Genomic DNA, 23,319 nt, shown 5'->3' with positions numbered 1-23,319 from the left:
CTTTCGAGATAAGATGGAAGAAAACAAGCACATGTCTTGGGGTACTCAAGATATCAATTTATGGCTAACGAATATGGCTAGACCTGGGGGAGCTGCGGCGAGTGTTGCGGCTCGATCGATGCAGCAAGGTTCGACGGGTGGGTACCGTTCCTTTCGGTCCGGAGCAGGGCAATCGGGTCAGGGTTCTGGGGGAGGGAATGACCTATGCTGGAAGTTCAACAAAGCGATGTGCCCCTTTCCGGATTGTAGATTCCGGCACGCCTGCTCTCTGTGTGGGCAGGGTCACTCAGCGCTTAAATGCCCAAAAAAGAGAGTGGCCTTGCCCTCAGGGGCAGCAAAATGAGGTGGGTTCCTCTGGGGTTCCCACTCCGATTAAGGTGGGGGCCCTCCGGCCGTGGTTGCGCTGTTATAGTGATCGGAGGGCTGCAGTACTTTTGGAGAAGGGTTTTGTTGAGGGTTTTGTTATACCGTACGAGAAGCCGGTGGCTTCGGTGCGGGTTCCTAACGCATCCTCCGTGAATAGCCTGCGAGAGGTGGTTCGGTCAAAATTGCAAGAGGAGGCTAGACTTGGGCGCATTGCGGGGCCTTTTCGAGAGCAGCCTTTCTTGGTTATGATGGTCTCCCCGTTGGCTATCATTCCTAAGAAGGACCCTGGTAAGTTCCGTTTGATTCACAATCTGTCCCGGCCGTTGGGCCGCTCGGTCAATGAGGGCATTCCTCGTGACCTGTGTACAGTTCGCTATTCGTCTTTTGATTGTGCGCAACGTCTGGTGGGACAGGCTGGGTGTGGTGCTCTCCTGGCAAAGGTGGACATTGAGTCTGCCTTCCGGCTTTTACCTGTCCATCCCTCCTCGTATCCGTTGCTGGGTTTTCGATTCGAGGGCGGGTTTTATTACGATCGTTGTTTACCGATGGGCTGTTCCATTTCGTGCGCTTACTTTGAGATGTTTAGTACGTTCTTGCACTGGGTTACGGTCCGCGTTGCACGGGCGGATTCGGTTGTTCACTATCTAGACGATTTTCTCTTTGTTGGAGCGGCGGGGTCTGCGGTGTGTTCTTGTTTAAAAGCGTCATTTGAAAGCATGGTTGCTGCATTTGGTATTCCGTTGGCGGCAGATAAATCGGAGGGCCCAACTACGGTGCTTACTTTTCTGGGTATTGAGATTGATACCGTGGCAATGGTTACCAGGTTGCCACTGGACAAGGTACAACTTCTGTTGTTGCAGATTTCTCGGTTGGCCGAGTCCCGCAGGGCTACCCTCAGAGACGTTCAATCACTGCTGGGATCTCTTAACTTTGCGTGTCGGGTATTGCCTATGGGGCGGGCTTTTGCTCGACGACTGGCTGCTGCCACCTCAGGCGTCCGTGATCGTCGCCACTTCGTGCGTATATCTGCAGGTATTCGGGCGGATCTTAGGATGTGGGTCGGGTTCCTCACGCGGTTTAATGGCACGTTGCCGATTCAACAGCCCGAGTTGTCTAACCTGGATTTGGAAACTTTACTCTGATGCGGCAGGTGGCCTCGGTTTCGGCCTTTACTGCCAGGGGGACTGGTGTGCAGCGCCGTGGCCTGCTGCCTGGCAGCGGAGTGGTGTTACACGTAATGTGACTTTTTTGGAGCTTTTCCCGCTTCTGGTCGCCTGCGAACTTTGGCCGGCTCGGCTGCGTAATAAGCGCGTGCTATTTTGGTGTGATAATATGGGGGTTGTGGAGGTCGTCAATCGGCATGCCGCAAAATGTTTGCAGGTTAATCAGTTGATGCGTGAGATCGTTCTGCGTTGTTTGCGGCTCAATTTATACATTAGGGCTAGGCATGTGCCAGGGAGTCGCAACTGTATTGCTGACGCGCTTTCTCGCTTTAATTTTTCACAGTTTCGTCAGTTGGCTCCGGACGCGCAGCCTCGGGGGTTGCAGATGCCAGATCATTTATGGAGCCTGGTCGGGAAGGGCTCTGGGACTTGCTGAGACAGTCGGTGGCTCCTACCACCTGGACTCGATACAATGCTGGATTCCGTCGATTGTTCGCCTTCCTGTCTTCCCGGGATTGGTCCCCGGGACATGTATCCGAGACCCTGCTGGCGGAATTTGTGCTGGATTCGCATCGTGCTGGTTTTTCGCGGGGAGTCGTGGCTGGCCATTTAGCTGGTTTTACATTCTTCTCTAGGGCCTTGGGGTGGCGTTGTCCGTCCTCGGGTTTCCTAGTGCGTAGACTTCTGACGGCTATGGCTAGGATTGCGCCGCGACAACCCGATGCACGGCAGCCAATTTCTCACGACTTATTGACAAGGTTGATCGTGGAATTGCCGGCGGTGGCTCGGTCCCGATACGAGGTGCTGCTGTTCACTGCTGCTTTTTCGCTTGCCTTTTTCGGGGCTTTCCGCGTCGGTGAGCTATTGGTGCATCCTGCCGATACTGTGGGTGCGCGTGGCCTCTTATTGCGGCATGTACAGTGCGGCGACAGTACAGTTAGTTTATATCTGGCCAGATCTAAGACGGACCAGCTGGGCAGGGGCCGTACGGTGGTTTTGAATAAGATAAATGGTGTTACTTGCCCGGTTACGGCTCTGTGCGCCTATATGGCGGTTCGTCCTCCTTTGGGGTTGGCCTTGTTGTTGCATGTAGACGGCGGGCCCCTTACACGTTATCAGTTCTTAGCAGTGCTGCGTCTAGTATTGCGCCGATGTGGCGAGGACCCAGCGCACTTTGGTACTCATTCATTTCGGATTGGGGCTGCCACTTGCGCCTTCCTGGCTGGGGTGCCCGGCGAGGGGATTCGACGGTTAGGGCGTTGGTCATCGGACTGTTATAGGAGTTACATCCGGCCTCACGGGATTGCACGAGGTTTAGATCAGGGAGGGATCTAGGTGGGACAGCTCAGCCTATGTTTCCACTGATGGGTACCTTGTTTTCGGGGGAGTGGGTGGCTGTAGCTGGTTGGTGCATGCTCGGGTCTGACACTTTACTAACCAGGGTTAGGCGTTTTACTCTAGAGCTGGATTTGATTGTTGGGTTTGCCTTGCAGATGCGGTGCGGCGACAGCGTACTGTGTGGATTGTCGGGCACTCCTTCGTCCACTGGGCGGGAGAGCGTGCCGCGATCCGGCCTGGTGGTCAGCACTTGGGTCTGCAGCACTTGGGCATTCGCGTGTCCTGGTGGGGTCAGCGGGGTATGCGGTGGCATCAGCTGTTACCGTTGCTGGCTGACTTCCGTCGTCGCCCTCGTCGTCCGGATATCCTGCTGCTGCATTTGGGGGGTAACGACGTGGACTCTCAGACGGGGAAGCACCTGATTGACACTATTCTAGGGGATCTTCGGATGATATTGGAATGGTTCCCGGGCACGACGCTGCTGTGGTCGGACATTATTCCTCGACCACGTCGGCTGGAGTCCAGGAGATGGACCAGGGGTTTGTGCAAGGTTAACCGTCAGGTGGGACGCTGGGTGGAGTCTAGGGGGGGGGTGCAACTACGACACGACTGGGTGGATGTGTCCTGTTTAGGTTTGTTTGCGAGGGATCGGGTACATTTGTCGGACGTGGGCTGGGATTTATTGTTGGACGATTTCTCGTCGGGTTGTGAGCGTTGGGCGCTATCTTAGTCGCAGCTCTATTCATTGGGGGGGGGGCCTGTAAGGGTTTACTGGCCCCTATGGCGGTATCTCGAGCTACTGGCTGGGCTCATCAGGTGATGAGCGGTGGGCCGGCTGGGAGCCGTGCCTGGTGGGTCAGGTGACCCGGGTTACTGGGGCATGTGGGGGACATGCCACCCCCCCAGATTCTTGCTTCATGGCGGGGTCGGGGGGCATAACCTGTTTTATTACAGTAGCTCGAAATAATTGTTTTATGATGTTTATACTGTTTATACATTGTTATGTTATTTAATAACCTGTTATGACCAATAAACTGGGCTGCGGCTAATTTTTACCATAATTAGTGTTGAGTATTTTGTGGGATAATGTAGGGGAGGGGGTAAGGGTGTGATATATACATAGGTAGCGGGCCTATCCAGATTCCGCTGTTATTATGAATTCCTATCTTGCTAAGGGCACTTTTTACAAAGCTGCGGGCCAGCAAAGTAAATGCTCCGATGCTCAATGAGCATCGGAGCATTTACCTCACCTGCCCATGTTAAAAAAAACAAAACCTCTACCGTGGTTTGGTAAAAGCCAGCGTAAGTTTGTAATTTGACCAATGTTGTTGAAAGATCATTGAAGACCAGAAGCAGCAGAACAACATTCTGGTTTGAGGGGCAAAGAAAGCAATCTTGAGCCCTGCCCCAAAGCTTAGTTGATGAAAACTGTGTTGGACCAAATATTGATGTGGCTGTGGATCCAGTGGCCTGTCCCAGTGGCTGTGGATCCAGTAGCCTGTGGTGAAGACTAATATGCTTAATTTATTAGACGAATTTCGCATGTGTTGCTATGGAAGAACATCCTCATTGACGCTGGGTTTTACTAAGCCGAAGTCGAGGTTTGTGCCGCAACCTGGAGCGCTAAATGCTCTGACACTGCTCCAACACTCACAGAATTCCTATGAGCCACGGTAGAAACATCTTCCGTGGCTTAGTGAAAGCAGCCCTAAGTTATTCCAGGCCTTCTCGGTCAATGGGAGTCTCCAAAACATTTGGGGCACTAGTTCATTTCACCACTATTTCAACCCCATCCCTGCCTGGTCCCATCAATCTTTTTCGTCCCACTGTTAGTTGTGGGAGTGGGATCAGCATGGCCATGTGCCAGAAGTAGGCCATCATGAAAGACAGAAGCTGTGATAGCCTAGGAAGCCCTAGAACAGCACTGCAGCAGGGGAGAAGAGAAGTACAGTCAAACCTCAGTTTGCGTATAACCCGGTTTGCGAGTGTTTTGCAAGACGAGCAAAACACTCAGCAAACTTTTGACTCGCAAACCGAGTGTTGACTCAATTTGCGAGCACCCCCTCCCCCGATAACCGGCATCGCTCCCCCCCGCTCGCAAAGGCCCCCCTCGCTCGAACCGGCACCTCCCCCCCACGTGTGAACTGGCCCCCCCCCCCGCCCGAACAACTTAAACTTACCCCCTCCCCCGGTTTGGCACCGGCATGCAGGCACAGATCGTGTCGGTGCCTAGAAGATCTTCTAGGCACCGGCACGCAGGCACAGGTCGTGCCAGTGCCTAGAAGATCTTCTGGCTTCTGCCTGCTTTGAGCATGCATCTGCGCATGCTCAAGGACTTCTAATTCTCCCTCTCGCCGAGATTCTCGTTGTCAATTTATAACAATCAATCATCAAGCAACCAAAAATAGGTGCCCCCCTATAGAATTGCCCTCTATTTGTTTATTTTGATCATGCTTTGGTTTCTTGCGAAAAGTAATAAAGATATGGGATTCATGCAGGTACAGTATATTATTACAATAAAATTCAGTGCAACTGGATTCCCTTATCACCTGAAAAGCTGAATCACTAATAGCAGTAAATATGATTGATTGTTATACATTTACACTACTTCTGGTAATCTGTGTTAGTGCTGGAGTAATATTTTTTTATTGAGTTTAAGTGCATTGTGTAATTAGACCAACCAGAGGTATGAATTAACATTGATGCAGTAGATAAGGCTAGGAAATAGAGACTTTGAAGATGGTAAATGGATAATGGGTTTTAACTTTATAATGCAAACTTAACTTTGTCAGTAACACGATTTACATTTTAAATGTAAATTCAGTTCTGGCTTAAAATAATGTGACATACAATAAAAAGAAAATGAAGGAATATGATATCTAAAATTGCAGAACATTCAAAATTAACCTTTATTTCAGATTCTAGTTGCTCCAGTAGCCGCCAGAATTTGACTCTTTCTTTGAGTTCAGCCAAGGAGAAAGGACCTCTGTCTTGCAATCTCTATGTGAATGGGGGAATTTGCAGCAAATATTCTGGTTCAGTGCAGAGTTTGGCTTCGGTAAGTCTTATTGCCTATCTTGCGCTGTGCGGTTCTTAGAGACATCCTACTGTATATAATTAATAACACATCTTAAGGACCCATATGCTCAGAACTCACCATGCCTTTAACGATCAATGCTAAACCAGTTTTAATTGGTTTAGCATCAAACTGTTTCAGCTATTGATGCCCAAAATGGCTAATCACAGTCTTTTCCATGGCTTCTAGCAGCTTCCGATCGTACGTAAATGGTTACAATGAGCTCATCAATTTATGCCCAGATGATGCACAAAATGAAACACCGGTTTTTAATGCTCTGAAATCTTCGACAGGTCTAGAGATGCCAGTAGTGTTAAAGTCAGCTTTTTCTTTTTTTTTAAATGGAGATAGATTTTGTGCGTATGTTAAATATGCACAATATCTGTCCCCATATAAAAAAAAGTAATCACAAAACACACACATTCCCCCGATGTAGGAGGGAAGCCCACTCCCTCCTGCCTTGGCCACCTGGAAACCCCCATACCACTGACCCCCACCTTTAAATTGAAGATGCCCACTCCCTCCTGCTGCTGGGACCCCTCAACTTTAAATTAAAGATTGGCAGGAGGGATGCCCACTCCCTCCTGCCTCATCCACCTAGACCCCTCCCCCCCACCAGGGCTGTGGAGTCGGTAGATAAATCCTTCAACTCCGACTCCTCAGTTTATGGTACCCACAACTCCAACTCCAGGTACCCAAAATTGTCTCCAACTCTAACTCCACAGCCCTGCCCCCTCACCCCAACCCCCCCACCTTCAAATTAAAGAACGGCAAGAGGTTTGCCCCTCGCAAACCCCCGACCCCCCAATACCTCTAAATTGAAGATCAGTAGGAGGGATGCCCATGTCCTCCTGCCAGCAGACCCATCTCTTCAAAATGGCAGGCCTTCCCCTTCTCGGATGCACTGGGAGGAGCCTAAGGGTCTGAATGGCCCAGGTGCCTAAAGACCCTCCCATAGGATAGTTTCTGAGCAGCCTATTTACAGATTTTGGGTTGCTTCCCAGGATGCAACGGGAAAGGGAAGGCCCACCATTTTGAAGAGGCAGGCCTGTTGACAGGAGGGAGAGGGCATCCATCCTGCCGTAACCCCCGCCCTCCATACCCCTGACCCCCACATTGAAATTGAAGATCAGAAAGTTTTGCAGTAGGTAAAGTCTGTCTCCTAATTAGGGAAGCAGGTGAAAGCCTGGTTCTTCTCTCAAGCCTTTAATGGAAAAAGAAAGAAATTAGATAATCCATGTGTGTGTGACTAACATTAGCTGCACTTACAGGATTTTTTTTCCACACATGCTTCTTTTCTGGCTTCATGTGCATATTTTCCTGAGGTTTGCCGCCCTTTTCTTCTAATTCTCCTTACTCTATCTATTATGATATTTTAATGTGTGTTGTGCTGACATTGGCAGTAGTGTGCTATGCCATAATGCCTGCTGTTATTTGAACATTTCTCATGGTATAATAGTTTATTGCCAGTGTCTGGGTTGTACTTGCTGTGTACCGCCTTGGTTGAATTTCTTCAAATAAGTCCTAATATATAAATTAATTCTTTGAAGAGAGGTGATAGTCACTCTAACTGCAGTTTTACCAAGACTTTTCTTCCAATTTCAGGTTCGGAGTGCTAATTCCTGTCCCAGCTGTGCTTGTCCCAATAATAATTCCTGGGATAAAATGGAGGAGGATGACGTGAAACTTGTCAACATTCCAGTTACCACCCCAGAAAACTTGTATTTGATGGGTAGGTATTCAGTAACCCCCTCTTTTACTAAGGCGCACTAGCCGATTTAGCGTTCGCTAAAATGACCAGTAAAAGGACCATTAAGTTAGGTGACATGGTCACATCATTTTTTATTGTGAAACCTGTTGGTGTTCACAGCAAGCCTTGGTTTCTTGTCAATAACTACAAGGAACATGTAGTCACAGTTTGGACCTCTCCTGTTATCATATTTTTCTTAGAAATACTCCGGGTAATATTCAGCCCACGGTGCCCAGTTATGACCCTAGATATTCAATGCCAGGCCATGTTTGGGCACCAGTATAAAATATCCAGGGCTAAATGGATATGAGGAAGCTGCCGGGGCTTATGTGGGCCCTGGCTCGGTATTGGCCAGCACCCGCATAAAGTGCCTTCTGTTCCTCTGAAGCCATCCTCGTATTTAAGGACTGACCAAGGCCTTTTGGCCTAGTTGTTCGTATCTGGTGGTTAAGTGGAGTCATAGGGGCAGGAGAGCTACTCGCTCCTGCTGGTACTGTGTAGTTCCACTAGAGGTCATGGCAGCCATTTTACACTAGAGGTCACAGCAGCCATTTTACACTGCCGTGATGGAAAGGGGTAAACAGGAAACCTTTCTGCCCCTAAGTCCCCACTGGATCACCAGGTATGTACAACTAGGCCGGGGGAGACCTATGGAGGTAAGGGAGGTGGGGGGGGCCTCAGTTAGCCCTTAAATACATAAAGGGGTAAAAATACATGGGTAAAAATGAGGAAGGACTGGATCATGGGGAAGGGAGGGGGCAGCAGGACAAGTGCTGTACCCAGGAGCTAACTAGGCACTGGCCTATATGCAGACCAGTGCCCGGTTAGCTTTGCAGCTAAAGTTAAGGCAGCTTTTGTGTCTGAATACGGCCACTAACCAGTTAGGTTCTTTCATGCTCCACCCACAGACTGCTTCAGCACTAACTGGACAGTGCCAGGGTGTGCTGTAGTAAAATTCAGCGGCACAATCCACTTAAGAGTTGCTGAATATCACCACTTAGAAATTTAGAAGTGATTTAGCTGGGTGAGAGAGGCTCCTGCCTAGTGAAGTTGCTTTGAATATCATGCTCACTCTTCATATTCCACAAAACATCTCTCTTTGGCATGAATGAAGAAGGATATTAAACTTTATTCAGTGGGTTTGTAATTTGCAGTGGATAGATGGTCTGTCGAGAGTTCTGGTTACATGTCACAGTAACCTCCATCAGAAACCGTTTAACTACAGCTAACAGTGACAAAAATAAGATTCCCCCCCCCCCCCCCTTTGGAAAGCAAAGTTCATTATTTGTTTATGGTTTAATCCATTTTGAGAACCCAGACAAATTCCAGTTTTTGTGTTTTTCCTTGGAAGTTTAGCACACAGACATAATCCTTGCTCAGTGAAGCCATAAGGCAAAATCAAAATTCAAACATCTGTGTCAGTTATTGCTGCTTCTATAATTTTATTGAAAGCTGTCTGCAGATGTTTGTTTTTTTCTCATTTTATCCTTGTCCTGGATATGAAAGATGCTGTGCCAGATTAGAGCAAAGGTTCCCAAGCTCAGTATCTTGTTTTGATTTTTTTATTCCATCAAAAATGACAAAGACTAGGGAACATTCAATGAAGTTACAAGGAAATATTTTTAAAGCCAATAGCAGGAAATATTTTTTTTCACTCAGTGAATAGTTAAGCTCCGGAATTTGCTGCTAAAGGATATGGTAACAGCAGTTAACGTAGATGGGTTTAAAAAAAAAAAAAAAGGTTTGGACAAGTTCCTGGGGGAAACCAATGCTTGCCCTGGGATTGGTACCATGGAATGTTGCTACTATTTGGCTTTTTGCCAGGTACTTGTGACCTGGATTGGCCACTATGGAAACAGGATTCTGGGCTAGATGGGCCATTGGTCTGACTCAGTATGGCTATTCTTATGTTCTAAATCCAGGATCCTAAACCTGGATCCCATGCTACATACTCCCAAGGATAAGAGATGTCTTTCCCCAGGTCTGCTTTCATAATAGTTTGCAGACTTTTCTTCCAGAAACTCATCCCAAACCTCTTTTGATTCCTTCTGCGCTAACTGCTGTAACTATGTCTTCTGGCAACAAATTCCAGGCACCTTAGTTATGCTTCAAATGAAAACATTGTGGGTGATATCAACTGACCAGTGGTTTAGTAATGGGGGTGTGAGGGGGGTGGTCCGCCCCGGGCACAGTCTTCCTCGGGGTGCTTGAATCCCTCCTCCTCTCTGCCCCCCCCTTCCCACTCCTTCCCCTGCTGCCCACGCGTGCACGCCCACGCCACTTTCCTGTAGGTTTTAAATCTTAAAAAGGGAAGGGATGCGGGCGTGGGTGGCAGGGAGGGTGGGGGAACAGGGCAGGAGAGCCTGAAGTCATAATGCCGTTGTACAGAGCCATGGTGAGACCTCATCTGGAGTACTGTGTGCAATTCTGGAGGCCACATTACAGTAAAGATGTGCGCAGAATTGAATTGGTTCAGCGGACGGCCACCAGGATGATCTCGGGGCTCAAGGGTCTCTCGTACGAAGAGAGACTGAACAAATTGCAGCTCTACACTCTTGAGGAACGTAGGGAGAGGGGAGACATGATCGAAACATTTAAGTACCTCACGGGACGTGTCGAAGTGGAAGATGATATTTTCTTTCTCAAGGGACCCTCGGCCACAAGAGGGCACCCGCTCAAACTCAGGGGCAGAAAATTTCATGGCGACACCAGAAAGTGTTTCTTCACAGAGAGAGTGGTTGATCATTGGAACAAGCTTCCAGTGCAGGTGATCGAGGCAGACAGCGTGCCAGACTTTAAGAATAAATAGATCCCATGTGGGATCCCTATGAGGGTCAAGATAAGGAAATTGGGTCATTAGGGCATAGACAGGGGGTGGGTAAGCAGAGTGGGCTGTAGAGCTGTAGCCCTTTTATGCCGTCATCTTCTATGTTTCTATGAGAGGGGCATCACCACCCTCGCTACGCCACTGCACCTGATAGAGCCTTTTGCGGGAGCTTCTCTCCAGCTTCTTTACTTTTGAGAATATTGCTTTGTGTCTTGCTATGTTGAGCTAGGGTTTTATATCCTGCCATAACCCTACATTGAGGTTCAGAGCGGGTTACATAAGAATCGGTGATATGCACCAAAAAGGAACCATTCTATTCAGATTCATCTAAATTTCAAAGAATCTTCATGTCTGCTGCTGGCGCAGAGGCCCCAAGCCAACCCCCATTTTTTTGCAGAGCGTAATGGATTCTAGTGCTCGTGTCAAAATTGTCTTTTTGATTACTTTTCCTCCAGATCTTTGCTAACCCATGTGTGTAAGTCTTGTTGTTATTGTGTGGATTTTGTTTTCTCTAGTATTTACCTTTTTCGATTGGACTGAACACATTTTTATTAGCTTTCAAAGACAATACTTTCTTGTTCAGATCTAAACGAAACTAAAACTTAGGTTTATAAACTGGGTCATCAGCCAATTTGGAGCTTGACTCAGTTAACATTAAGAAAAGAACTAAAGCAGGAGAGGTAGAAGTAGTCAATTTCCAAAGTGCTTGGCGAACAGAATTGTCTTCAAAGCCTTCCTGAACGATAAGAAGGGGCCTAAGCTTCTTAACGAAAGCGGCAGGTTATTCCAGAGCTCTGTCAATTTGAAAGAGAAAGAATGACTAAATTGCTTAATAGATTTATTTTTACCCCTAAGAGAGGGAAAGGAGAGTTTTAATTTCTGAGAGTTTTTCTGGCCAGGTGAGATCTACACACATTCCAATCCAAAGGGACAAGAGTAGTAAAGAAGCCAAATAAAATCTTTAATGCAATACAGATGCATTTAAATTGAATTCTCATGTGAATTGGGAGCTATTGTAGTTCTCTGAGCAATGGGGATACATGGTCAAACTTACTCTTGCCAAAAATGAGTCTGGCAGCGGTATTCTGTATCAGCTGGATAAGCCCACATACATTGAATTACAGTAGTCCAGATGTGCTAAATGATTGATTGAACCAAAATGGAGAAATGCTGTTGATGAAAAAGCGCTCAAATTTTCCTTAAAACACGGAGACTGAAAAAACATTTTTTTTACAAGAGAATTAACTTGATCCTTAAATGTGAATGAAGAATCAATGAGATTCTTTAAATGTGAAATCTGTATATATTTGGCAGCACACACATTAGGAGCATCCATTTTCCATAAGAAGTTTAAAAAAAGCCTCATCTCATATGGCATTGCATATGTAAGTGAAAGAGTTTGCTTCCTATAAATGCAAATAATTAGATTTTGCAAAAGCTGCACATCTATTGGACTGTGAACTACAGTATGTCCCGCCTTCACTGCTGTAGCTTGTCAGACAGAAATGACTAGAATCAATTTAACTTGTGACCCCCCATAGTCTAATAAAGACTTGATGAAGTAAAGTCTTATGATACACCATATCTAGAGGAGGAAATATCTCAAAATAGTAGAACACAATGTTAGTATGTCAAGGATTGCACTAGAGGTTACGGTGGTCATTTTACATAAGTTGTCATGATGGGCAGGAATGAATGGGCATCGCTCCTGCCCACCCAACCCTGCTTGATCAGGTATTTAAAAGTAGGCATGGGGGAGCCTCAGTCTGCTTTTACTTACCTGCAGGGTGGGAGGAAGGGAGATTTGGAGTCGTGGGGGAGGGTGGAGCAACAGGAAAAATGGTGCTGCAACCCAGAAGTTAACTGGGCATCAGCCACTATTCAAACTGGTACCCGATTTAGCTAACTGGTTAGTGGTCTGAATATAGCCGCTAACCGATTAGGGCCCAGCTTCTCCCCATGCCCCACCCACACTCCACCCACAGACTGCCTCAGCACTAACCGGAAAGTGGGGTGGTGTGTGGTTCAGTCCAACAAATAAAGGCAACTGAGATGTCTATACCAACTTGTGAAATGATTTATTATACAAACTAAAAGTCATACTCTAGGATCATAACATTTGCAACAGTTCTTCGATGGAAATAAGCAGCTGTTCTAAACTTGGTGGTATCAGATTAATCCATTGAGTGAATGCAAGGTGGTATAGACATCTCACTTACCTTTTTTGTTGGACTTTTATTATTTAAGGCAATGACATTTCCTTTTTTTCTGGTGATATTCAGCAACAATGCTAGGTTGACTGCCACTGAATACCATTACATAGGATGTCAGAAACAATTTAACAGGCAGAAGCCTCTCCTGCCCAGCTAAATTGCTTTGAATATCAGGAGGATAAAATGCTAGCACTTAAGCGTGTGAGAATTGGGTGCTAAGTGGCATTCTATAGCTGATGTGCACAACTCGCTTAGGCCCTGATTCTGCAAAGTGCTCCCGATTGTAGGCAGCTGTAGGCGTCCTACAGCTGTCCAATCAGCCAATCGGGAGGCACTTTTTCTAAAAAAAAAAAAAAATGCTCCCCAGGCAGGCTGCCTATATTGAAGGCACTTCCAGGGAGCCTAGAGAGGCCCGCAAGCCCGCCTAAGCTCTCCTAAGGCTAGGCGGTAGCCTTAAGCGAACTTAGGCGGCCCTACACATCTCCCTAACAGAACGGGAGATGCTTACAATGTAGGCTAGCAAAATGCTGGCCTACATGGTAAGTAGACGCAGCCGTTGTACCAAATTGCGGCAAGGATCTCCCTGCCATGATTAGTATAGAGGCCGCGGCTACGGCTGCAAGTATCCCCTCCCCTCCCTCCACCGATCGTGACAGGAAGGTGCCCAACCCCTCCTGCCGACAGAACACCCCTCCCCCGGACGATTGCCGGCAGGAAGGTGCTCAACCCTTCGTGCTGACAGAACCCGCCTTCCCCCCCCGACGATTGTGGTAGGAGGGTACCCAACCCCTCCTGCCAACCCCCCCAACAGCCCTCCCAAAGATTGCGGCAGGAGGATACCCAACCTCTCCTGCTGACCCCTACAACGGCCTTCCCAAAGATCGCGGCAGGAGGGTACCCAACCCCTCCTGCCGACCCTCCCAGCGGCCCCCCTAAGATTGCCAGCAGGAGGGTGTCCAACCCCTCCTGCCGGACCCCCCCCCAACGAACCCCCCCCATCCTGGAACCCCCCCTTGGCCTTACCTGTAAGTTGGATTGGACGACTCCTCGCACAACTGGCCAGCAGGCCCGCCTCCGTCCAAATGAGGCGGGCCTGCCGCTCCCCTGCCCAACCCACAAGATCATAGGACCTAATTGATCCAGGCATCTAAGGCCCCTCCCGCTATAGGTGGGTGTAGGCCCGATTCTGTATAGGACGCCCGGGTCCGGCATCCTATACAGAATCTGGGCCTTAGTGTGTAAATGTAGAGGGGCAGGGCTCCCACTTACACGTAGAACTTGTAGAATACTAAATTGCAGCATTTGGGGCGTACACATTTAAATCTGCTATTGATATAGCATAAGTAGGTGTGTGTAGATATGTGTGCAAAGATAAGTTGATATCTAGTATTCTTTAATGGAATCTGGGCACCCACATGCCATTATAGATTTAGGTCCTGATTCTATAAAAGACGTCTAACTTGTAGGCGACATTGAACACATAGCACTAAAAAACACTAGCGTGGCCTTGTAAAGGAAGGGGTATATTTTTTAATTGTTTTAAAATTTTTTAATGGCACTTTTTAATTAATGGTGCCAATTAAGCCTACTTGAATAATTAAGTTAGGTGCCTAGATCAGACACTGTTTAGAGAATCTGGGCTTTAGTGCACAGTGTGCTGCATTTAAATGCGCCTGTTTGTAGAATTGCCTCCTTTGTGGCCAGATTTAGGATCTGTGTTTGCAGGATTTAATTCGATATGATTTGTTCATTTGATATACCACATTACGCTAACAAGCACCAAAGCAATGCACAATAAAAATAGCAGATCATAAATTGAAATTTGATATTCATTACCATACTTACAATTATTTCCCAAAAAAAGCATCATAAAGCTATATTTTTAGGGTTTTGCAAAACATTAGATAACTGTTCAGACTTCTAATTTCCTCTGGCATTTTTGCATGCCTTCAGCTGAGGACAGTAACTGCAATGAATAAAGGAAATTAGGAAGAGCTCTAAAACAGAAAATATTTACTGGGTATTAGCAAATGAGTGCTCCTGGAATCACCTTCCATCCCCAGCTCTGTCTCAAAAGCTTCTGATGTACTCGTATTTTCTAGTCAAACCTAAATAGATTTTGTGCTCCTGATATATTGGTTTATTTTTTCTTGATACAGTAGTCAAACAAGTTAGAAACATAGAAATAGACGGCAGATAAGGGCCACGGCCCATCTAGTCTGCCCACCCCAATGACCCTCCCCTACCTTTCTCTGTGAATAGATCCAACGTGTCTATCCCATTTGGCCTTAAAATCAGGCACGCTGCTGGCCTCAATAACCTGAAGTGGAAGACTATTCCAGCGATCAACCACCCTTGATCGCTGGAATAGTCTTTTTCATAAAAAGCAGGGGCAGGAATGAAAAACAGAATTTGAAAATGGTTGATGAAATGTGACTATTGATGCTAACTGTAGAAATGCAAGAGTACACTTTTTGTTCATTGAGCAGAACCTTTTACTTCTTAGTTGATAGAATTTCGAAGTGCTCTGCGATTTTCCAATTTCTGGCTAGTCATATTGACCTTCTAGTTAGTTACTGAGGACTGCAGTTTTCTGAAATACAAGTTGCTTTAATTGCTGTCTCCTTGTATAGGCATGGAACTATTTGAAGAGGCGCTACGTCGGTGGGAGCAGGCGTTAACTTTTCGAAACAGACAAGCTGAAGATGAGACAAACTGTGGTTCCATCAAGCTGGGAGCAGGTGACGCTATTGCAGAAGAAAATGTCGAAGTGAGTCCTGATTTTATAAACGCATACAATAAGTGACTACTTTTCTGGTATTGCGCAATTTCTCGCATCACCGAGGGACAGATGCAGAAAACTACCATAAGCCTAACCTCAGAGTTACCAGGGGTTGTACGTACATGTTAATGGCCAAGCAATGCAGATAGGTGTTGAGCACAGGTGTTAAATCACGTAGAAGACATGGCCACCCATTGCATTAAAAATGTATGGTAATGAGATTAAGTATTCTTCTGCAATGCAGAGGAGGGAACAATGTCTTTGATGGGCAGGCAACGTGAGAAATATTTTCTCAGGTCCAGGATACCATAGAAGGGTTAGCAGAGAGAATTTGACTGCCAGTTTTGTCAACATTTACAACCAGAAAGAAGTGACTGATGGGAGGTAGTAGAGCTTGTACACATGTCGGAACAAAAATGAAAGAGTCAGCACCTATTCTACATGTAACTATCATTGTCACAAAAATGTATGTGCAAGAAATTTTCTCAAGGGACTTCCCATAGGAACTTTCAATAAAATCCCTTGGGTTGTATTGTGATATCAGCTTTGCCTTTCTTTTGCTTCTCACTGTGCTGGGCAAAGAAAGACTCCCCTTTTTCTGTCAAGGCATATAAATATGAGGCTCGGCCATCTGTTTTCCAAGCTGAAGAACCCTAACCTCTTTATTCTTTCCTCAAACGAGAGGAGTTCCATCCCCATTATCATCTTGGTTGCTCTTCTTTGAACCTTTTCCAATTCCGCTATATCTCTTTTGAGATAGAACAACCAGAACTGAATGCAGTACTCAAGGTGAGGGCACAACTTCTATGGAGTGATGCAGAGACATTATAATAAGAACATAAGAATAGCCTTACTCGGTCAGACCAATGGTCCATCAAGCCCAATAGCCCGTTCTCATGGTGGCCAATCCAGATTACTAGTACCTGGCAAAAACCCAAGGTGTAGCAATATTCTATGCTACCGATACAGTCTTATTTACCATCCTTTTTCTAATAATTCCTAGCATCCTGTTTGTTTTTTTGGGCTGCTGCCGCACATTGATTAGAAGATTCTAGTGTGTTGTCTTATGATGACACCTGGATCTTTTTCTTCAGTGCTGTCCCCTAAGGTAGACCTAGCATCTGATAACTATGATTTGGATTATTCTTCCCAATGTGCATCACTTTGCATTTGTCCACGCCAAATTTCATTTGCCATGTGGATGCATGGTCTTTCAATGTCCTAAGGTCTTCCTGCAATTTTTCACAGTTTACATGTGCTTTAACAACTTTAAACAGGTTAGTGTCATCTACAAATTTAATCTTCTTCCTTGTTGGTCCAGTTTCCAGATCATTTATAAATATGCTAAATAGCACTGGTTCCAGTACAGATCCCTGCGGCACTCAACCCTCTTCCATTGAGAAAAATGGCCATTTAACCCTACTCTCTGTTTTCTGTACAATAATCAATTCCTAATCCACAACAGAATATTGCCCCCTATCCTATTACTCTTTAATTTTCTTATTAGTCTCTCATGAGAAACTTTGTTGAAAGCTTTCTGAAAGTCTAGATATACCATGTCAACCAGTTCTCCTATGTCAACCAGCTATCCTGCATGTTTATTCACACCTTCAAAGAAATGCAGTAAATTGGTGAGGCAAGACCTCCCCTGGCTGAACCCATGCTGACTCTGTCCCATGATTAAACCATGTTTGTCTAGGTGTCCTGTAATTTTATTTTTCATAATAGTTTACACTATTTTGCCCGGCACAGAAGTCAGGCTTACCAGTCTGTAATTTCTTTGATTACCCCTGGAACCTTTTTAAAAAATCAGAATAACATTGGCTACCCTCCAATCTTCAGGTACTATGGAGAATTTTAGTGACGTTACAGATCATTAACAGCAGATTAGCAATTTCATATTTAAGTTCTTTCAGTGCCCTGGGATGTAATCCATCTGGTCCAGGTGATTTACCACTCTTTAACTTGTCTACTTGGCTTAGAATGTCTTCCAGGTTCACTGAGATTTCTTTCAGTTCCTCTGTACCGTCATCCTTGAAACCAATTTCTGGTTCCGAAAGATCTCTTACATCTTCTTCCATAAAGAACAAAGCAAATAATTCATTCAGTCTCTCCATTATGGCCTTATCCTCCCTCAGTGCCCCTTGTGTTCCTTGATGATTCAGTGATCCCATAGCTTTCTGCTTCTGATGTACCTGAAGAAGTTGGCAAGTTTCTCTTCATATTTTTTTTTATTCTTTTTGTATCTAACTTGCCAGTGTCTTTTGGCTCTAATAGCCTCTTTCACTTTATCTTTTAACTGTGCCAGCTCTCATGTTCTCTTCTTTCCACCTTTGTTAATGTTTAATAAGGTTTTTATAAACCACTCTTCATAAAAATGTCAAAGTGGTTTACAAATCAATTAGAAAGCTGGAAATGAACTCCAAAATTTATTAGAAAAGTTAGAAAAGGAAAAGGGGACAAATTGGAGAGATGGGACGAGAAAGGTAGTGAGCCAGCCAGAGAAATTAAAATAAAATAACTGAGCCATAGACTATGGCTCATCCCTCCATGCCAAACACTAATGTAAACAGGTACCTTTTTTTGGAATGTGTGAAATTTTTGGTATGAGAGCTCAGAGTGGAGTTTAAGCAGGAGAGAGTTCCATTACAAGGGGACAATTGCAAAAATGCAGAGTGGCGTGTAGTTTAATTTTCGAAAGTGAACTGAGGGGATTGATAGTTGACGAGCTGTTGCAGATCGGAGAATACGTGAGGGTATGTAAGTGATGAGAAAAGAAGCCAAATAATGGGGGAGACCTGTACGCAAAGTCTGAAATGCTAATGTAAGAAGTTTAAAGTTTATTTGTGATGGAATTGGCTTCCATGATGGTATTAATGACAAAAAAAACAAAAAGAGAAGAAAACCAAGGACTTCAATCAATGAGAGGAGAAAAAAAACCTCGGTGTTGCATAAACTACAGTGAAGTATTCTCCCCTCATACATTCTGTATAAATGAACTGTATAAACAAGTGCCCAAATCTTTCAAAATCTATTCACATCAATTTATCTTTCAATTTTGTCCCATAGTATATAGCAAAACAAATACTAGGAAATGAAATTTAATGCACTTATCTATAAAAATGAAGACCTCAGTCTCCCAAAAGTGGCATAAACTCAATACTTCACAGCTCCTAAATATCTGCTAGATCCAATGCATATAATCCCACAGTGTATAATCTTCCTAACTTTCAAAACTGTTGTAATTCTTCATCACTCCCAAAGTTGTTGTAATTCCCTCGAGTAGTAGTCCAGGGTAACCGCACTAACTAAAACAACACAAAAAAAATTAAATACATTAGTACCCTAAATCCATTGAAATCCCAAATTATACACTACTTACGAACAACTGCCTTCTAAACATGGCCCTTCTGTGTTCTCCGCAGCTTAAAAGGGAAGTTAAAGCGTCAGGATGTGCAAAACGTCACCAACAAAAAAATGACCAATAAAGTTCTTCATCCCAAATGACAACAAATAACTACTACCGTCTCTAGACTTCCCCATAGAAATCTGTATATAGACTTCAGAAAAAAGCTCTCCACTCAGTATAAATATTTAGTCCAATCGATTAACAAAAAGATCCATCATTGTTCTCGTTGTCATAATAGATGTTTAAAAATTCCCACCTCAAACAGGGGACTTTAATTGTTCAAGGATCCAACACCTCAAATCTAAAAGGAAATGTTTTGTACATTTATACAGTGTTGTACTATTGGTGCTTCTGTTTTCGCCCATGTAAGGCAGGATTTGTGCTCAATTATCCAAGTCCTAAATATTCTAGACATCTGTTGTTTTTGTAAAATATTCTTCCCTTGAAGCAGCAGTAGCAAAACAGGGACCCTTGTCAGGAACCCAGAGGTGAGATGACAGCCACTAAACACGATGAAGGGTGCCTGATTGACCTGTACCTGTAGCATAGATCCACTACAGTCTCTAAGGTTATAGTACCACAGCTAGAAAATAGCTACAAAATTGTATATGTCAAACTATTGCTTGTGAATACGTTAAAGATAAATCTCCTCTCACTGCCTGTATTCTAGCCCATCCCCTGTTAGCTTTTCTCCACTAGACTACCAGGTCTTTCTTTCTAGGGAGGCTGGACCAGGCCCAGCTGGGGAACCACCAGGTGGGCCAGGCCTGTACCAGCCTAGCTGGGGGGGAACCACTGGGTATGTCATAGCTTAAGAGTGGCAAGATTTCCTGGGTGGGATAGGCTGGGCCAGCCCTGCTCTAGCTGAGGGTCCCTGGGTGGACTGTGCCAGGAAGGGGGAGACAGGAGAGGCTCCTTCAGACCCTTGTTTTATTTTTTTTATATTTTAAAAAAGGTTGCGGTAAATGAGGGCCGGTTATGTTGGGGAATTATTGCCGCAGCATCTGTTTGTCCTAATGTCGGTGCCTGAGCCGGTAACCTCGCTGACGGAAAAGTTGACATTTTGTGCAGTGGGTTGCAGATTTACCGCGATTTTACCACAACATGAGTTTGCATGCTTATTATTTTGAGAATGCCGCGGCAGTTCAGCGTTAGGTTCACAGTGGAGTTTCTCTCTGCTGCAAATCTTTTGAGCATCGGGACCCAAGTACCATAACACCTAACTCGAAGCGGGGTGTACACATGGGTGGAGCATTGGCTGGCCATAGGCATGTCTCCCAGTTACAGGTGCAATTTATAGAATACTATAAACTGTGGCCCTCTTTTACTAAGGTGCACTAAGCATTTTAGCACGCATTTAGCGTGCGCTAAATCAACGTGTGCGCTAACCGCTAACATATCCATAGGATAGCACGCGCTAATATTTATCATGCGCCTAAAAGCATAGCGCACCTTAGTAAAAGAGTAGGTATGTGTGTCACTTGGTGCACCTAGGTGTGTTACATATGCCTGAGAGGGCACTTATGCATGGGCATGCCAATGCTGACTTTATGCTAGTATTCTATAATGGAATCTTGGTGCCAAGATGCCATTATACAATTGGCACCTAAGTGCACAGCATTAGGGAACCTAGACCGATGCTCCAATTTATAGAATTGCTCCTTATGTAGTTAGCATGTGGCTCACCGTGCTGGCATGGCAGCACATGCTGTCATTCTGCTCATGCGTTACCAGTATGCACTAATTCATGCACACATTGTTTACTGTCCTTTAGCACAGTGTATCGCAGATTGTATGCTGTGGCACAGTCGTGTGCTGCAGTGAGATTCCGGGTGTGCCGCGAGAGGCACATTGTGTAGGCGAGTCAGCCGGCGCCTCTCCTCCTCGCAGGCTCCTCTCCTGCTCTCCACACATCCCCCCCACCAGCATAGTCATTTCAGGGTTAACAAGTTTAGGGCCCTGTCTGGAGGGCCTCCGCGCACATGTGGGCGTCGACATGATGATGTAACACGTGCGCATGTGCGGAGACCCTCTAGCCGGGGCCCCCAAGTGCCGCAGCTTGGAAAAGTTTGCGAGACGACACTTTAGCGAAGAGGTCCTTTGTGTTGTTGTTGGAAGCAGCTGCCAGTTTTTCTGTGCCCAAACCCAGGCGTGTAGCAATCGCTGATGGTAAAATCGAGCATTTGAAACAATGTGCTTAAATATGCATTTAAATGGATCCGGCGTAAACACAGGAACTGTGTTTGTCTGTGGATTCAGAGGAAACAATAAAAAAGGGATGTTGTACGTGCCACAAAATGCAAAATATGGGTTGCATAATCCTTTAAAAAAATTGTTATGCAGAAAATCCTTTGTTGCTACCATCCTCAAATTGTTAAAATTGTTAGCTGACAACAAAAGGCAACATTTGTGCCGCAAAGGACGAGTTCTTTCACTAGCATTTTCAGTCCTACAGAGTTAGGCAGGAATAATGTAAATGGTTCTGTATATGAGCAATGTGGAATGCTGCCTCAGAATTCACATGATTCTCAGGACTGCCAGAGTTCTGGAACCTGATACTTTAATAGCCCTAGACAGAATCTGTAATTATGGCATGCATTGTTCTGGTTTGCAGGATATCATTAGTGCGGAATTCATTCATAAGCTTGAATCTCTGCTCCAGAGAGCCTATCGTCTGCAGGAGGAGTTTGAGGCCACTCTCGGGGCCTCTGATCCAGCTTCTCTAGCTAACGACATCGGTAAGGTACTGGCTGTTTCAGAAATAAGCTTTTTGCATCACACGCTTAGTGTTAGGCTCCTCTAAAAGAAAAAAAATGCTTTCAAGGCAATTCTGACAGGTACAAACAAAGGAAAGATCTAGAACGGTGGTATTCATTGACTTGAGGGATGCTGTTTCTTTTGTAGGAGGCAGATATGCATATGATCCATTTGTGGCCTTCAAGAACTGGAAATGAACAGCACTGCTCTAGAATAATTCAGACAGCTTTTGAAGCAGGGGTTCTTAACCATGGGTCCATGGATGGGTTTCAGGGGGTCCCTGAGGGTTAGATAAAAATTAACATTTATATTCACTATACAGCCTGCTACTGTTGATTTTTCTCGCAGATGGCGAGCGAGTAGATGTAGTAGTAGTAGTAGTAATGGTAGTAGAAACATAGGGCTCCTTTTACTAAGGTAGTAGTAATAGTAGTAGTAGTAGTAGTAATAGTAGTAGTAGATGTAGTAGTAGTAATGGTAGTAGAAACATAGGGCTCCTTTTACTAAGGTAGTAGTAATAGTAGTAATAGATGTAGTAGTAATAGTAGTAGTAGATGTAGTAGTAGTAGTAGTAATGGTAGTAGAAACATAGGGCTCCTTTTACTAAGGTAGTAGTAATAGTAGTAGTAGATGTAGTAGTAGTAATGGTAGAAACATAGGGCTCCTTTTACTAAGTTACACTAGGGCTTTAACGCACGGAATAGCGCGCGCTACATTGCCACGCGCGCTAGACTTTAATGGCAGCATTGAGCTGGCGTTAGTTCTAGAAGCTAAAAACGCTAGCGCACCTTAGTAAAAGGAGCCCATAGTAGTAGTAGATCTGTTGTAATGTACACAAGAGGATTGTATTTCCTAATTATAATGAGCAGCCATCACTTTTTGCATAAAAAAGAAGTGGGGTTTTGTTTAGATTGTTTACTTTAAAGTTTAATAATACTTTGTGAATGTCATATGTGTATGAGACAATCAAATCTTGATAAATAAAGTACATTATATTCTTTGCACGCAAAGGTGTGTTTTTGTGACTCTTTCTGGGGAGGGGGGTCCGTAGCTTTCATCAGGTTCTTAAAGGGGTTCGTGACTCAAAAAAGGTTAAGAATTGCTGTTTTAAAGGGATTGATCTGGCATTATCCACCTCCAGTATGAGATTTAAAAAAAATAACAAAATTTAGGAGAAAATTCTGAACAAATATAAAACAAAAAATGTTGTGAGCATATTCTGTGAAGTGTTTATGAACTCTACCTGCAGTTGGTCCCTTTCTCCTTCGTATTACCTTCACTAGGGGAATATGAAATAGACAGATCAGTGTTAAATATGCAGCATAATTGGTTCCATTCTTTTGCAACTAAGTATTGAAAAGAAACCTCAAGGAATTTCTTTAAATCTAATCATCTAATAAAGGGTTAAATTATCCTGAGAAATCAATATGTTATTGTGAGGCGGGAAAATGAGCAAAGAAAACAGCGGAGTTGATGCAAGCACCAACCCACAGTTAGGCCCTCTTTTACTAAGGTGCGCTAAGGGTTTAACGCATGTTTAGCATGCGCTAAATTAATGCATGCGTTAACTGCTAACGTGCCCATAGGATAACATGCACGCGATAGTGTTTAGCGCGCGCTAATATTTATCACATGCTA

General features: G+C 45.0%; 1 protein-coding gene across 5 annotated transcripts in view; it reads left to right on the top strand.

Annotated features, from left to right (window-relative positions):
- The window catches only part of MIGA1 (mitoguardin 1), a 98,912-nt gene that overhangs the window by 5,263 nt on the left and 70,330 nt on the right, over positions 1 to 23,319 (top strand). For all 5 annotated transcript variants that reach the window (XM_033916641.1, XM_033916642.1, XM_033916640.1 and 2 more), the window contains 4 exons: positions 5,786 to 5,925; positions 7,549 to 7,675; positions 15,367 to 15,503; positions 21,539 to 21,662. In XM_033916641.1, coding sequence (XP_033772532.1) covers positions 5,786 to 5,925; positions 7,549 to 7,675; positions 15,367 to 15,503; positions 21,539 to 21,662 — 528 coding nt within the window. The remainder of the gene's footprint in view (positions 1 to 5,785; positions 5,926 to 7,548; positions 7,676 to 15,366; positions 15,504 to 21,538; positions 21,663 to 23,319) is intronic.

This window comes from Geotrypetes seraphini, chromosome 12, assembly GCF_902459505.1.
Source record: "Geotrypetes seraphini chromosome 12, aGeoSer1.1, whole genome shotgun sequence".
NCBI classification, from domain to species: Eukaryota; Metazoa; Chordata; class Amphibia; order Gymnophiona; family Dermophiidae; genus Geotrypetes; species Geotrypetes seraphini.
Note: the sequence above shows the minus strand (reverse complement) of the source record. Positions and strands in the feature narration are given on the sequence as shown.